At 49.9% G+C, this 16,864-nt stretch overlaps 2 protein-coding genes and 1 pseudogene across 2 annotated transcripts; all 3 read left to right on the forward strand.

Moving 5' to 3' along the window:
- The first annotated feature begins 2,234 nt into the window (after positions 1-2,234).
- LOC101776100 (GDSL esterase/lipase At5g45910) lies at positions 2,235-6,726 on the forward strand. Its single transcript, XM_004968565.3, has 4 exons — positions 2,235-2,674; positions 2,764-2,979; positions 3,078-3,500; positions 6,148-6,726. The coding sequence occupies exons 1-4, from the start codon at positions 2,413-2,415 to the stop codon at positions 6,381-6,383; spliced, it is 1,137 nt and encodes a 378-aa protein (XP_004968622.1). The 5' UTR covers positions 2,235-2,412; the 3' UTR covers positions 6,384-6,726.
- Positions 6,727-10,406: 3,680 nt separating this feature from the next.
- LOC101776506 (GDSL esterase/lipase At5g45910) lies at positions 10,407-12,111 on the forward strand. Its single transcript, XM_004968566.3, has 5 exons — positions 10,407-10,687; positions 10,787-11,002; positions 11,075-11,220; positions 11,341-11,617; positions 11,767-12,111. The coding sequence occupies exons 1-5, from the start codon at positions 10,438-10,440 to the stop codon at positions 11,961-11,963; spliced, it is 1,086 nt and encodes a 361-aa protein (XP_004968623.1). The 5' UTR covers positions 10,407-10,437; the 3' UTR covers positions 11,964-12,111.
- A 922-nt stretch (positions 12,112-13,033) lies between these two features.
- LOC101781782 lies at positions 13,034-16,864 on the forward strand (annotated as a pseudogene).

Consider the following 16,864-nt stretch of genomic DNA (forward strand, 5'->3'; position numbering starts at 1 on the left):
TGTTCTCGTTTTTTGGACGAATCTTGTGCCAGTTTCTTTTTGTCCTTTGCTCCCTTGTGCTGTTGCAGTCGCAGTCCGTCAGTCGCCATTTCAGAAACTGAAAGTTCATTGCAAATTTTCCTACCTGCCCACAGATTAAAAACCAAACGATTCACTGACTGGTCAGAGCTTCATTTTTGTCTTCCAAGTCTCCTGATTAGCCTAACCACGCACAGCTTATTAGCGACCGAGTATCCTACTTGTTCGCCGCCACCATCGTCTGAATCTTGGCAAGTAAACGGCACACGCAACCGTGAACAGTTTCCTGAAGTCGATTCCTCAATTAACGACGCACAACTTGATTGCTGAATGGACTCATCGATCAGTGCTGCTCGAGCACACAGCAACACTGCAATCGTGGAGAGTTATTTAAGGGCAGGCAGAGAAGGAGACGGCGAGGTCACTGGTCTACCTGCACACGCTACGTATGCATCATTCGACGCTTGGTATATATAGATATAGCATCGATATGATCGATCGTTCTCCTTGTGAATGCGAACGCCGGGCCAATAAGCCAGCTGCAGCACACCTACCATACCAAAAGCAGGTCGATCGATCCGTTGGCAAACGGCAACCACCACCACTGACTGAACAAGCTACTAGTAGGCTAATCCATTTTTAACACGCATGTTGATCAATCAACGGATGGACTGTAGCTGTGGATTGTCAGCGTAGCATGAATCCAGCATCCATCCAGGGAAGCTAAAGCTTAGCCGCCGTGCAGAGCAGAGCTATCTTTTGCAGGAACAGAACGCTCGACAGAGAGAGCTGGACCGGGGCGTGCCTGCCTACCTACAAACGCACGGATGGCCATCCGCAACACTCGCCTCGCCAGTTGGATCGGCATGAACGAGGCAGAGTAGCTCGATCATGCCCTTGTTCTTCCTTTCAATTGTTTAGCAAAGAAAAGGGACAAGTAATCCAATGAAGAGGAAATTCCTGCGCTAGAGAGTACAATATCTCTGTCACTGAATTCTTTGAAGGTTTTGTTCAAGTCCAGCGAATTTTAAAAATTTTGGATACCCATATGCCACCACCAGCTAGAGTCAGTCGTATATGATAAGAACGTTTTTAATTTTGTATACATCACTGGCTCTAGCACGATGTAAGTGTATACAATTCTCCGTCCACATGGCCAGCCACTCCTTCCAAGCTGTGTCCTTCGCAGACTGCAGAAACTGAGAATGTTGAGACTTGAGAGGGAGCAGCACAGGACGTGCAGAAATACGGAGAGGATAGAATACAGAGGATTGATTCCATGAGCTCCGCCGAGCAAAATGATCCTGAGGGTCAATGCATCAAGGAGCTCCCATCCCATATGATGGATGGATCAAACGTGGCATACAGTATCCCTGTTGCATATGGCCAGCTCGGGAGGAGGCGTCGTCATCTTGACAGGAATGGCGCAACCACCCCCATGAACCCCTTTCCTTCCGGCCTTTGTGTGCTGATCGATCAGACGTGGGCGTGCAGACTTCTTCTCGGCGACTGCGGTGCCGCCCTGCTTCCTCTCCCATTGGCTGCCGCGCGTGCGATTCAGAGGGAGCTTCTCAGCTCGTCGCTAGTCTCCTTCCCTGTGCCAACTTGCACAAGTCGCTTGCTTCCGGGTCCGGATCAGATGCTGCGTCTGACGACGGGCACTTGCTAGTGCATGCAGTACACTTCTTTGTACATCGACTAAGAATCTTCCAATGCGAAATGTTCCTTCTTTTTTTGTTCTTAAGGAGACATTGTACAAAATGTTTTGGATGAAGATAGGCTGCTAAAGTAAACCCCCCGTGGCTTTCCTGGCTGAGATGCGACCGATCTATCCGAGCACCAATCGCAAGACATCCCTGACAACAGCTCAGAATGTCAACTCTGAACTGAAGGTCAGCTCGACCAGCTCTCCTTCCTCTAACAACAAATAATTCCCTGCATGTTCTTGCTCCCCTTCCCGGCTTCTCCTTCGCCACCACCGTAGATTCCTCCATGCATGTGTGCAAAACTCTGAGGATTGATTGGTTAGCAACCGGGACCCGTTAACGAGTGCCCTTGCTGAGACTATTGACCTGGCTCAAAAGCTCTGTCAACTACGCGCGTCGCGTCGTGCTCATGACTTGATCAAACAATCAAACCCAGTTGCAGTACTCTTCTTCGCCTCCAACCAGGACAAGAAAAGAAAACCCCCCATTAATTAAGTAGCTTTCCCTTTAATTTAACCAAACCGTACGCCCGGGCCCCCGGCGACCCGGCTCCGGACGGGGATTTAAACGACCGCGCTGGCCAGCGGACGACACGCGCCGGCCGGCAGCACAGCTCTCTTCTGCACGTACGCACGCGGGGGGAGTGCGGCCGTGTCGCGTCGATCCTCGATCGTCGATTACGTTCGCCATGGCGTGCCGGCGGCCGGCGTGCTTCGTCGCTGTCCTCCTCGTCGCCGTTGCGGCGGCGCTGGCGGCGGGGCCGCGGGCGGCCGCGGCGAAGGAGTACGCGGCCATCTTCAACTTCGGTGACTCCCTGGTGGACGCCGGGAACCTCGTGGTGGACGGCATCCCGGACTACCTCGCCACGGCGCGGCTTCCCTACGGCATGACCTACTTCGGCTACCCCACGGGGCGGTGCTCCGACGGCCGCCTCGTCGTCGACTTCATCGGTAACTAACAATTAGTTAATATAATCAATTAATTAATATCATTCGAGCTGGCTGCTGATCGGCCACCGGTGATCATGAATGACGAGCAGCGCAGGAGCTCGGGCTGCCGTTGCTGCCGCCGTCCAAGGCGAAGAACGCGACGTTCCACCACGGCGCCAACTTCGCCATCACGGGCGCCACGTCGCTGGACACGCCCTTCTTCCAGGCGCGCGGCCTCGGGCAGACCGTCTGGAACTCCGGCTCCCTGCACACCCAGATCAAGTGGTTCCAGGACATGAAGCCCAAAATCTGCAGCTCCCCGCAAGGTTCATTTTCTTGCATTGAATAGCTAGCGTGATGCATCTCAATTAATTCTTCATAGTAGTATAGTATACGATGATTACTTCTTGGTCATCTCTTTCAGAGTGCCGTGACCTTTTCCGGCGGTCGCTGTTCATCGTGGGCGAGTTCGGCGGCAACGACTACAACTCGCCGCTGTTCGCGTTCCGCCCGCTGTCTGAGGCGCACGACTTCATCCCGCACGTCGTCGACTCCATCGGCGAGGGCGTCGAGAAGCTCATCGCGGAAGGGGCGGTGGACCTGGTGGTCCCGGGGGTGCTCCCCATCGGCTGCTTCCCCGTCTACCTCTCCATCTTCCGCAAGCAGCCGGAGGGGTACGGCCCCCGGAGCGGGTGCATCAAGGACATGAACACGCTGTCCTGGGTGCACAACGCGGCGCTGCAGCGCAAGATCGCCGAGCTCCGGGCCAAGCACCCCGGCGTCCGCATCATCTACGCCGACTACTACACGCCGGCCATCCAGTTCGTCCTCCACGCCAAGAAATACGGTGAGCTAGCCATCCCGATTTTCTTGCCTCTTGGTCGTTCGGTGGATTCGCCTAAATTTTGTTCTTCTTCCGTCTTCGGTCATCGCGGCAGTTTGCGTCTAAGGTTGTTATTACAAGTTCGGTAGTTGGGTCCGTTACGGCAACGTGGACAGGCGCTGACACCTGGGGCCCGCCACCCATCCACGTCACCTTCTCCTTCTTCTCCTAGCTCCATTATATGAATCCAAACAGAGACCAAAGAGAAGATTCTTAGTTGAAAATTAGCCCATTCTGAAATGAAACTAGTTACATTTTGTCTGGCCGATTAAATTAGGCCAGAATACAACTCAGCGAGAAAGCAACCGCAAATCAGGGGCACCGACCAGGGCCGGTTGGTCAGACAGATTACTTCCATTGCCGGACGATGCCTCGCGACCATTCCATTCCCCGTAGTCCGTCACCGGAAGCGTGGGGAGGACGACGACACGGGACGTGACGGAGCTAGCTCGGCGTTGGTTGAAGGCGACACCTACCTAGCGATGACACAACGGACGATCGGAGTGATCAGTGTAGACGGAACGAACCTTCTCTTCTGTCATGTCGTGGAATAAACAATCGTGATGATGAGTTTGATCCCGTCATCTTTAGGTCGAATACCTTCGTTCCGTGGAAAAGGTTTTGTGGAATCGGTTGTGAGGAGTTTATTTGCGATCACACCACATGTGACCATGTCAACTTGCCACATGAGAGGGCCGCCTGTAGGCTCTAGGCCAAGTCTAATGCAAACACCTTGTGATTAGTTGCACGAGCCCCATGTGATCCGCAAACCGTGGACCTTTCATGGATGACGTGCTTTCCTGTAGCCCCAGCCAGAAGCTAGGCGTACGGTAACCGTCGGAGTTCACAAGTTGAACTGAAGCTGTGGGGCAATTGGAATGTCAGACTCACTGTGTTTCCAGCCAGCAAGAACCCAGAAGGATTCCCTCAGAAACAGATGAGCACAAAAGCCAAATTGAGCAAAAGGTAGGTATGATGCACTTAATTAGATCTTGTTTGGAAGGAAGGGGCTAAATCAGATATTCGGATGCTAATTAGGAGAACCCCTAGGCTACATCGCGAGATGGATCTATTAAGCCTAATTAATTCACATTAGCGAATGGTTACGGTAGCACCACATTGTCAAATCATGGACTAATTAGACTTAATAGATTCGTCTCGCGATCTAGCCTAGGATTTGTGCAATTAGTTTTGCAATTAGTCTATATTTAATATTTCAAATTAGTGTTAAAATATCCGATGTGACAATTTAGCCCTGTCTTCCAAATACCCCTTTTATCGTAAGGACGAACAAACAGAAGTACAAGAGCCAAATCATAAGAATCTGGAGCTGTCCGGTAATTGGGCATATTCAACTTTCTCCGATATTTTGGATGATCATCTTCTCTCTCTGTGGAATCATAATCATTCAGCAATAATTAAAGGCCCCGTTTTCTTCCACTAACTTATTTTAAGCACCCATCACATCGAATGTTTAGATACTAATTAGGAGTATTAAACGTAGACTAATTGCAAAACTAATTGCACAAATCCTAGGCTAGATCGCGAGACGAATCTATTAAGTCTAATTAGTCCATGATTTGACAATGTGGTGCTACCGTAACCATTCGCTAATGTGAATTAATTAGGCTTAATCAGACTTAATAGATTCGTCTCACCGTTTAGCCTCCACTTATGTAATGAGTTTTGTAAATAGTCTACGTTTAATACTCCTAATTAGTATCTAAACATTCGATGTGACACGTGCTACAAATAAGTCACCGGAAGAAAACGCCCCTAAGAGACCGCTTTAGCATATAAAATTCAGCCAGCTTGCTTCCTCACGGTATACAAACGACGACCAGTCACCAATCAGTCAATCACCGGTCTAGGCACAACTCTTAACTTTTATCGAGAAGAAAACAACCAGCCAAGACGATCGATAGAGCATTTGAGCAAACTTTTCGTGAGAGAGACTCAACGGTAGTACTGTAGTAGTACTCCACGGTGCGTGCCGAGTTGTGGCATCGACCATTCCGTTTGAATGTTCAGAAATAAACGACTGCAACACAGCAACAGCACGTAAGTAGCCACTAGGTAGAGGTGCCATGGCTTGGATGCCACGTCAACCGTGCTGCGCACGCGTCGTCAAACTTGGGACGTTGAGCGCAGGACAAGAACGGAGTACACCGCATTTGCCCATCTATCTGTTTGGAATAACACATACTAGATGCATACAGTATAGTATATTTGTAGTTCGCTGTCGTCACACCGAACAAGAGGTAGGCAAAGAGTGAGTAGAAGTATGACGACGCAAGCTGCGATCCGGGCAATCCGGGTTGGAAATGGAATCTGTCGAGCCAAATATTCAGCCCAACCACTCATGCCACATACTCCCCGTTAACAATCTTATCCGCACACTGACACACATGCACGATGACGTATATATGGGACCAACAAGACGAGCACAGAAGGCCCACGGAGATTCTGGTCAAGGCTTCGGCCCAAGCCCAATTTTGGAGCTCCTCCCCGCCTCTATTTGGGCTTTTTCACCGTATTTCGCTGTCTCTCTGGTGGCCGGCCGCCACCACCACCATGTCTAATGTGTCTTCTCCTGTGTTTTCTGGTTCAGGGTTCTTGGAGCAGACGCCGCGGGCGTGCTGCGGGGCGCCGGGCGTCGGCGAGTACAACTTCAACCTCACCTCCAAGTGCGGCGACCCGGGGGCGTACGCCTGCGACGACCCATCCAACCACTGGAGCTGGGACGGGATCCACCTCACCGAGGCCTCCTACGGCCACATCGCCAAGGGCTGGCTCTACGGGCCATTCGCCGACCCGCCCATCCTCGACAACAAGCACCTCGGCTAATCTCCATCCATCATTCAGCGCCGGCTAGCCGGCCGGCGGGCCAGTACACCGGGACGGGACGCACCTGCAAGATTGATGGTGATTGCTGTAGAGGAAACGGAACGAAAGGAATCGGCGAGGACGAATAAGGATGCCCTCTGTTCAGATTAATTGGTTTAATTTTAGATTGTGTTGTTTGTGATGTCTTTGGAGGGATAAGTATACTGGTATACATCTCTGCTCTGCTCGGTGTGTGATTTTTTTTCTGTTTATATTACCATAGTAGCAGTTTAGCACAGATGTGTAGTGCTTCCCGTAGTCAAGAAAATTGAGCAGGAAGAAGGTTGGGCGCCATTTTATTGTTGCTTGCTTCGTCACACTGTGCTCTGAGCATAGTACGTCCTTCCATAAAAAATTCTCCATGACCGAAGCAAACCCAACACACAAACTTGCAGCCTTGCAGGGGACTCGCTTCACTTTTGATGGGCTCATACCATGCTGGGTCTTAGCTGGGCCTAGCCACACGATTATTTGGGCTCAAATGACTCAAAGGGTTCACTTTTGATGGGCTCAAGTCTCTTGTTGGTGATCTTCCGTTGCCTGCCCGGAATGACTGTTTTTTTATTTTTTTATTTTTTATTTTACAAATTTGCAAAAATAAATAACGAGCAAAACATTAGTAGAACTAGAGTTATACCGCCAGTTGAAATAGCGGTAGGTTAGAAAAAAATTTTAAAAGGAGCTACCGCCAGTTAAAACGGCGATCGGTTACAAGAACAGCGGCTGGGACCCTTACCGCCGTTGGAATGGCTACCGCCGTTTCAAACGGCGGTAAGTCCCCCCTCCCACCATTCAGCCGGTGGTAGGAGGTGGTTCCACCACCTATAGCCGGTTGAAACAGCTATTTTGATTTCGTGTAATTTTTTCTCAGTTAAAAAAAATATAAAGTTAGATTGGAAGCACTAAATATGTGAATATGTCACTATTGGTTGCAATATAAAACTTCCTAATTTGAGAGAGATAGAGCGCTTTGAGGAAATAATTAAAATTGAATTAACTCCTAGCCATTAAATACATAGCTGTTTCCAGCGAAATTACAACATATAAAAACAAAATTTGTGCACAACATACGAACGCCAACGACTCTAGACTAAACAATTAGTTATAGATTGCAGTGGCATGTGCGGCACGGATGCTATCCTAAACATGTGTTATTGCTAAACCTAACATGCCTTAGGTAATTGAAATAATTGGGGATAGAACCATCTCTACTTTCTAGTAGAACTGGCTTTGCGAGAGTTGGGAGGGCCCGGCCTCACAGTAGGCAACACCCCTAGAGGCAGGTGGTGACGGTGCGCGATCCTTGTTGTGGTGGTAGGGGCACTTGCACCATGGATCGGTACAAATCAAGTCACCTGCGATGTTAACCGCTCAAGGATTTGCATCAACTTCGGATTGAAGATTCTCCACCCTACGCTTGAGATCAAAGATCTTGCACTTGAAGTGGTGGATGTACTCTTGGGTTGGATCAAGAAGTGGAGGATCGACCCACTTCGCATAGCGTAGTTTCCTTTATTGAGATAAGGCTGAACATGATGTTAGTTTGTAGCACGAAAAGCTTAGCAAGAGTAAGGAAGTAATAACATGGAGATAATTCCTTATTTGACACCAGACAAATGACCCGTTCCTTCCTTGGCCCTCAAACTTTTTTCCTTCCTTATTTGACACTGACTTCAACTTTTATTCCCAAATTGACACTCTATTCAATTTTCCATCCGAACACTGTTAAATTCCATACGAAAAGATAATTTTGCCCCTATGGGCCCTACCACCCTTCTCCCTTCTCTTCTTCACACTGCACGGGCCCTTCTCCCTCCGGGCCAGCAAGCTAGGCCCATGCAGGCGCACGTCTCCGCCGAGCGGAGCATGGAGGCCGTCGGCGAGGGGTTAGTGGTGGAGGAGGAGGACATGGTGAGGCTGTTCGTGGGCCTCCCCGCGACCGTGGTGGTCTTGGATGGCCGCAGGGTGTGCTGCACGAGGGCTGTCTCGGTGGCGCTGCGCGCGCTCAAGCTGCTCGGCATCAACGGCATGGAGCTGTCAGTGTCGTGGGCTGCCGTGCAGCCCACGCCCGGGGGTTGATTCGAGTGGGCTAGGTACCACGCCGTCACCGCCATGGTCCGCGACGCGGGCTCGACCTCCGCCTCTTGCTCCACACCTATGGCCTTCGAGTTGCCGGAGTCTTCTGCCTTCTTCTGGGAGCCAGGGGGCTCGTGGAATACCGCGTACGGGGAGTTCTTCCCATCCTGATACGTCGGGGAGCTCCTGGCGCACGGCGACTACGTCCTGGCCATGGCGTCGAGGGTGTTCGTTGGCAAGCCCCTCAAGCTGTCCGCCAAGGTGCTGCTCCTGTGCGGGTCCAAACTGTCGCTGCAGGCGCAGAAGAAAAGCGTCCACAACCGCACCACGTAGTACATGTCCATTCGTTGCCCCCACACCGCCGCGCCAAGCTGGTTCCGTGCATGGCCCCAGCGAGCGGTCCATAGCTGGATCTGGCCCCGTGCTTTGGCAGCCACGCTCGGCAGCTCCGCTCTGCGACGTTGCCCGCGTCAAGGGTCGGGGCCGCACGCCAAGCCGTCGCCGCCCAGGATCCGTCACCGGCGTGTGCGGATCTGTGCGCCGGCAGTTGCACCAGGCCCGCACAAAGCCGGATCCAGGTGTTGGAGACCTCCGTGTGGCATCCGGCTGCCGGGCGTCACGGCCGTGCCGATGCCATGGCAGCCGGCCCCCGTCACCGCGCACCAGCGTCCCCGCGACACGTCGCGTCGGATGGCTGGTGTGGAGCAGAGGGAGGAGCGGAGAGGAGGGAGAAGGGTGTAGAGCAGGGGCAAAATCGTTTCTCCGTAGAGAATTTAACGGTGGTCGGATGGAAAATCGAACAGAGTGTCGATTTGGGAATGAAAGTTGAAGTTAGTGTCAAATGTTATTAATTTGAACTAACCTCCAAAACACCTACATTCTGAATAACTATATAAAATTATAACTCGTGCATTGCCAATAAATCAACAAACTAATTTTACTATAACCAAAATAACTAAGTTAAATCCACTATACCAACAAACTAATATTTGTCTATGTCTCATATGTACACCTACATTTGATTTAATACTTAACACTACACCATTTATATATCATATTGACTACTACGTTTACTAACTACGAGTTAAGATAAACTACGAGATTTCAAATAATACCTCAAGCGAAGCGAAGATCCGGCAGACCTAATCTTCGCTTCAATCACCACCCTCCTCCCCTCCTCTCCTCTCCTCTCTTCCCTCTCTTTCTTCCTCTTCTCCCGGTTCCTCTCCTCCCTCGCTTTCTTTCTCTCCTCCCGAATGAAGTGGCGCGCCCCAACCCCAGCCATTCTTCGGGTTTTAAAGGGCGGGGCGCCTACCGCCGCCTGATTCGGCGGTATCTTCCCGCTCCCGTCGTTTGAATCGGCGGCAGGTTGTTACCGCCGAATGAAGCGGCGGTAACTAGCTACCGCCGTCTCATCCGGCGGTAACTCCGTGGGCCCCATGGCTGCTAGGGTTCCGTGTACCGCCCACCGTTTCAGATGACGGTAAGCGCTTTCCCTCGCAACGTGCCGCTGACGTGGTGCCCCTGCACAGATACTGCCGGCTGAAACGGCGGTAACTTTTCTTACTGCCGGTTCAAACAGCGGTAGCCGTTTCAGCTGGTGGCATACGTCTATATTTACTAATTTTTTCCTCCGCTATTTATTTCTGCAAAATCGTAAAAAAATATATAAAAAAATTCAGCCCGGAATCAAGCTAAAGGGGCGAGAAACGTGGCCTGCCCGGCAAGGGAAATCCGGCCATTTCTTCGTTTTCACGGTTTCACCAGTTGACATGCGAAATTTCCAACTCGCTAACTTGCCATCCGCCACCGGCTGCCGTTGACTTTTTTTTTCGCCGACGGGGCACTGGAGTACCACACAGGAAATGGAATCCGTGTGCGCATCTGTTATATGCCGCCCATCGCCTACGACTACGATCGACCTCCCTGCTACCATGCGATGAAGCTGCTCTGCGCCCTCTCGGTTCTCCTCCTCGCGTCCGCGGGGGCCGTCTCCTCCTCCCTCCCCGTCCGGCGCTATGGCTCCATCTTCAACTTCGGCGACTCCTTCGCCGACACCGGCAACGACGTCGTCGTCTTCGCCGCGCACTCGCTCGCCAACCCCTCATCTCGGCCTCCCTACGGCATGACCTTCTTCGGACACCCCACGGGCCGCAACTCCAACGGACGGCTCGCCATCGACTTCATAGGTAAGCAAAGCACACGGCCACACGCTGGCCATCTCGCTCGGCTGATGCATGCCTAGCGTGTCGCTTGATCATATCAGTGATCGTCCGGCGTGTGCGCAGCGGAGGAGCTGGGGCTCCCGCTCGTGCCGCCGTCGCTGGCGCACAACGGTAGCTTCCGGCAAGGCGCCAACTTCGCGGTGGCGGGCGCCTTCGCTCGCGACGCCAGTTTCTACAGAGACATCCCCCTCGTCGGCCCGCTCGCTCTCAACACCAGCTCCGGCGTGCAGCTGCGGTGGTTCGAATCGCTCAAGCCGTCGCTGTGCCACCCCGCCCAAGGTAACCAATTACGTGGTATACTGGAGTACACGTGTAGGAGTATATCGATCTCACGGCGTGCCGTTCCTACAGAGTGCAAGGGCTTCTTCCACAAGGCCCTCTTCTTCATGGGAGAGTTCGGCGTCAACGATTACAGCTTCTCCCTTTTCGGGAAGAACCTGTCGCAAATCAGGTCCTTCGTCCCAGACGTGGTCAAAACCATCTCGACGGCGACTGAGGTAATTAATTAACCAATCATAATTCAGGTGTCGGTTCGCCGGAAAAAAATTCAGGAGGCGAACGATAACAATTTTAATTTGATCTAAAATTTCGAATGACAACCCTATGTATCTTGTCAGAGAGTGATCACTCAGGGGGCGAAGACGGTGGTCGTCCCCGGGATCCCGCCGATGGGATGCTCACCGCTAAACCTAGCCATGTTTCCCAGCGCCGATCCGGCAGGCTACGACCCACGGGCCGGCTGCCTGAAGCAGCTCAACGACCTGGCCATTTACCACAACTCGCTGCTTCAGGAGGCCATCAAGAAAGTCCAAACCAAGCACAGAGATGTCAAAGTCATCTATGCCGATTTCTTTAGTCCTATCATTGATATCGTTGTCTCCCCTCAAAAGCTAGGTTAGTACTATGATTGTTATGGCTTATTGGCTCACGTATACCACCATCTTGTCATTTTTAATTGTCCGTCCCAGTTGCAGTGTTATGATGATGAAAATTCAAAGAACAATTTTACAAGAAATGATCAGCTTGTTAAATAATTATTGCAGGGTTCAGGGGAGAGATTCTGAGTAGCTGCTGTGGCAAATACAACTTCAACGTCAGCGCCGGATGTGGCATGCCGGGGGCGACGGTGTGCCAGGATCCATCATCCTATTTGTATTGGGATGGTGGCCACTTCACGGAGGCAGCCTACCGATACATTGCCAAGGGCTGGCTAAACACCATAAACAATTACCATGCCTAGCTAGCATGCAGATGTGAGATAATTGACGATCGAATAATGGGGATATATGTTTCCTTAAAAAGATGATGGGATCTCACATGTATTCAAAATTTCAAATACTTGTAACCTAATCCGACATTATGCGCGAATAAGAAAACTACATATTAAAGTGGAGAATATTGATGGTGTTTGTATGTGAATTAAACTGTGAAGCTTGTAAAACTCTTATTAGTAGCTTTATTTTATTCTTAAAAAACGACACCAAGCCTTTATTTCCCCCATTTTAGGCTAATCTCTACAGTAGTGGGATTCTTGTCTAAGGGTGCAAGATTCAAATAATTTTAACAAAATCTGCGGGTAATGTTCCCATCTAAGTAAAACTTGCTCTAGACAAGATAAATCAATGAGGCTTGAAACCGACCAAGCTTTGCTTCAGCCTGGCTTAATGCTAGCATGACATACATGGACCATGCTCATGTCTACTTATATGTACTAACAAGATGTTACCTGATATTTGCTTCAAACACAAGCGCAAGAACAACAATAAATTTCACAGCAACACGTGGACAGATCGAAATCCCCGATTTTGAATAAAAATTTCACTTGAAGGTTTTGATTGAAATTTGCTCCTGAAAGTTTTCTAAAAGGAAGGAGGGAAAACAAAGTTCCTAAATTAACGTGTAAGGGAGAGAATATAAATTGTATGCTATAATTATTCTTACTACCCTTTTATTTTGAACATGTTAATTAATTACTATAAAATAATTTTGGCAAGGTATAAATTTTAAGCGTATATATTGATTAGAGAAATCAGATGCCAAAAATACACATAATAATTTATTCTGCATTTTGTCAGTGCTATAAGTAACATTAGCACAAACAGTAACAAGTCAATGGCGGCGTAAAAGGATCTCTATAAAAGCTGGTTTACCAAGCTCATCAGAAGCATACGACCAGAATATTTCTTGAGAGGGATAGAAACCGAGTGCCCAGTTCTTCACGACCTACACAATGAAGCATAAGTCTCTGCCTGCAGATCACCGTGTTACTCTCCAGCTTGTCTTCTTCGATGCAAACCCAATACACCTCCAATGAAGCGCATAAGTCTCTGCCTGCAGATCACCGTGTTACTCTCCAGCTTGTCTTCTTCGATGCAAACCCAATACACCTTCATTTTCAGCTTCGGTGATTCCTACACTGACACGGCAACAAAGCCATCATCTCCGGCCCGGCGACACCAAATCTGTGGATAACCAAACCGCCATACGGGATGACCTTCTTTGGGCATCCCACCGGGCACCTCTCCGCCGGCAGATTGATCGTACACTACTACAAAAAATGGTTCCAGTACCGGTCCCAAATTCTCCTCTAGTACCGGTTGCATAACTAGTACTGGCAATCCGGAATTAGAGAGGGGTCCTCTAGTAGGGTGGAGCCCCCATCCGGTACTAAAGGGTCTCCGGGGATCTTAAATTTGGATCCGGTACTAATACTACCTTTAGTACCGGATCCAAATTGAACCGGTACAAAGCTTCGAGACGAGAGGTCATATTTCTAGTAGTGATAGATTTTATTGGTAGGTTTACGTCTTTTAATTTGCTGTTCGCATTGGATTGAACTTAGTTTAAATTTTGCACATACGTGTGTAGTGTGTTGTATTCTACTTTTTTCAACACCGCCAAAAAAAAAAGATCAATCTCCCAATGAGGGCTAGTTTGGGAGCAAAGGGTTATTAACCCAGTGAATATAACCATCGAAGGGGATTTTCGTGGCAAATTGATTCCCGGTGAGTTCCCTGGGCACCGCTGCCCCCTACCCCGTTGCTGTTTGGCAGCAAAGAAAGAAAACAAAGGGAAATTAGAAAATTGCTGGAAAAATACATAGAAAAATGATTGCTAGCACGCATCCCACACATGTGGCGTTCGACACCATTTGCTACCAGCAACCCATTTGCTTCTAAACAAGCCCAGGCATATGAGAATTAGAAAACTCAGAAATCAAGAAAAAATTCAGCATTTTTTCTTGAAAGCAGTACCGAACACCTTACAACATACCTGATTTTCAAGCTTTCAAGCAAATCCTCAACATATAGAAAGAATTGAAAGCAGTACCGAACAAGCAACATGTAGAACATGCTAAAAACGTTTTATATACAACAGAATCTCAACAACATAAGTCAGGCACCAGAAGTTTAAATCTCGACATAAGGATCTTGACGAACAGAAAAAACTGAAACCAACAATCGATGCAGGCAATACGCAGATATCAGGTTCAAAATAGCTATAGTTTCTGCTGGGAATAATTTGTTGCTGTAAGGTGACTGATTTCCAGCCTACAAAATGGTTATAAACTCATCCTGCCTATCATTGCTCACAAATTAATATTCAGCCAGGACTTGATACATTTTCTAGTGGACATTAAAACCAACGAGATTGCATGGAAAATTCTCACCAGAGCCTACACGGGAAGGCAAGGCAAAAATAGGTACAACTTAAAACTGGAAAGGAAATGCAGAAAGAAAAGAACCTAGAGATATTTTAGAGCACATGGTTTATTGTTTCTCAGCAGCCACCAAGAGATACTGCAGTGTAGATGCCTACTAAAAAAAGAGCAACCACATCAACAAGTGTCATCCCAAGGCTAATCAAAGTGTTGAAACTAGAAAATCATTGAATATAGTTCCCCTTTTTTCTATACAAAAGTAAAAAAAATGTAACAAGGTTCCAAGCATTAACTGATGGTTTCAAAATAAGCATTAACTGGTGGTTCCAAAATTGATTTGCTCTTTATATAATACACAACTTCTAACTATCATACGCAAACATTATTCTAAGAATTTTGACCAGATTTGGAAGCAAGTGCTCTACAATACCAATTTGCAGATACTTTATTTGTCAAATATAATCTCAAGTACAAGAATGGCCAACAAAACTAACTCATGGTGCACTCAATTACCAATCAACATAATTGCACAGAGATGGATATACAATTTAATATTCATGTGCACGACACAACCAGTAAACTCATAAATATAATTACACATAGATGCAAGTCAACTGAATCTAAGGAAGACAAACATGGATAAAGAACATGAAGCAGAAGATGCACGGTGATGAGACCGTACCTGCAACGAGAGGTCGACCTGAGAGCGATCAGGGAGGAGGGAGACGAACGTGTGTCAGAATGTGCGCTCGCTGCATTGAGCCCACGCTCAGGATCTTCCTCCGTTCATAGCCTTCTTCAACAACATCCACAAGAAAAGGTGTGAGAGAAGAGGAGAAACCCTAGCAAGTGCCAGGGAGATGCGGGCTGAGGTTAAATCACCTGATGCGGAGGCGGAAATAGCAACAGAGTCCACGGATCGAGCAACTTCGCTGCCGTAGGACTTGAGCTGTCGCCGGAGTAGAACCCTAGTAAGGAAAGGGAGATGAGAAGGGGAAGGGGAGGATTCGGATGAGATGGGGAGAAGGGGTGGAGGAGGCGCACCTGGACGTGGATTCTTGGAGGAGGTCGCGCGAGAGTTGGGAGCCACGGCGATGGCCGGCTGCAGCGGCGGCTTCTGCAGGAGCGGAAGTGGGCGCTCCTCTCTCGCTCGCGCGAGCGAGACGCGTGACGGGGGAGATGAAGACTTGGAGCGCTTCCCAACTGCTGTAGGTTGGGCTTTTTTCCGCGTGGAGATTGGGCTCACATGGGCCGAATAACCCCGCCTAGCAGGCTTCCAAACTCACCGATGAAGTGCCCCGCAGAACCGATATGTGCAGCCTTTCTCCGCACGGAAACGGACTGGACTGCCAAACTAACCCTAAATGTACAATGTATGTACTCAGCTGAGGCACTGGGGCTACCTCTCCTTCCCCTTCATTGGGGAAGAACCAAAGCTTCAAGCAAGATGCAAACTTCGCGGTGGCCGGAGCCACAGCACTGAAACAACACCGAGGATTGCCCATGCAGGCCGGCGGCGTAAGGCTTCCTCCGAGTAATAAAAATCTCCCTAAGTGACGAGCTGGGGTGGTTCGACGCCATGAAGCCCTCCCTCTGCAGCTCACCCCAAGGTAATACCTGACACACGCGCTTCACGACATGCAGGGATTGCATCGTCGATCCTCGAATCGCTCATGCATGGCCTTACTCACAATCTAAACATGGCAGTAAGGCACTATTGCTGATCTCTGTCTGTACTCTGTAGCATGCAAGGAGTACTTCTCAAAGGCGATGTTCGTTGTCAGAGAGCTGGGTTGGAACGACTACGGGGTCATGTCGGCGGCAAAAGCGTCGCTGAGGTGCAATCTTACGTGCCCCAAATCATCGGAACAATCCCTGCACCACCGTGGTAATTAATAACTTGCAAGAAGAAATCAGATCGGGGCATCATCGACTGAACAATTACTAAAAAAATTACTGCATTGCTGTGTGCAGAAGCTGATCAACGAAGGCGCCACGATGATCATCGTATCGGGGATATCGCCGCTGAGGTGTGCGCCGGGGACCTGGTGCTCCTGGGCAGCCAGGACAAGGCCGACTACGAGCCGGACACGGGGTGCTTGAGGACCCTGAACCTGCTGTCCAAGTCCCACAACTCGCAGCTGCGCGAGGCCGTGGCTCGGCTCGGCTCCCGGCACCCCGGCGCGCGGATCACCTACGCCGACCTGTACGCGCCGCTCATCGGCTTCGCTGCGGCCCTGGCCCGCTACAGGTTCGACGGTGCGGACGGCGCGTTGCGGGCGTGCTGCGGTGGTGGCGGCGGGAGGTACAACTTCAACCTGAGCGCGGCGTGCGGGATGCCCGGGGTGAGCGCATGCGCCCGCCTGTCGGCGTACGTGAACTGGGACGGCGTCCATCTCACCGAGGCAGCGTACCGCCGCGTCACCGATGGCTGGCTCCGGGGTCCGTAGGCTAACCCGCCCATCCTAAGCGCGGCCTAG

The sequence above is a fragment of the Setaria italica genome, chromosome V (assembly GCF_000263155.2).
Source record: "Setaria italica strain Yugu1 chromosome V, Setaria_italica_v2.0, whole genome shotgun sequence".
Classification (NCBI taxonomy): domain Eukaryota; kingdom Viridiplantae; phylum Streptophyta; class Magnoliopsida; order Poales; family Poaceae; genus Setaria; species Setaria italica.

Coding starts and splice junctions, on each gene's coding strand:
- LOC101776100 (XM_004968565.3), top strand. CDS start 2,413: ATGGCGTGCCGGCGGCCGGCGTGCTTCGTCGCTGTCCTCCTCGTCGCC. Junction 2,675..2,763: donor CCTCGTCGTCGACTTCATCG/GTAACTAACAAT, acceptor AATGACGAGCAG/CGCAGGAGCTCGGGCTGCCG. Junction 2,980..3,077: donor AATCTGCAGCTCCCCGCAAG/GTTCATTTTCTT, acceptor CATCTCTTTCAG/AGTGCCGTGACCTTTTCCGG.
- LOC101776506 (XM_004968566.3), top strand. CDS start 10,438: ATGAAGCTGCTCTGCGCCCTCTCGGTTCTCCTCCTCGCGTCCGCGGGG. Junction 10,688..10,786: donor GCTCGCCATCGACTTCATAG/GTAAGCAAAGCA, acceptor GCGTGTGCGCAG/CGGAGGAGCTGGGGCTCCCG. Junction 11,003..11,074: donor GCTGTGCCACCCCGCCCAAG/GTAACCAATTAC, acceptor CCGTTCCTACAG/AGTGCAAGGGCTTCTTCCAC.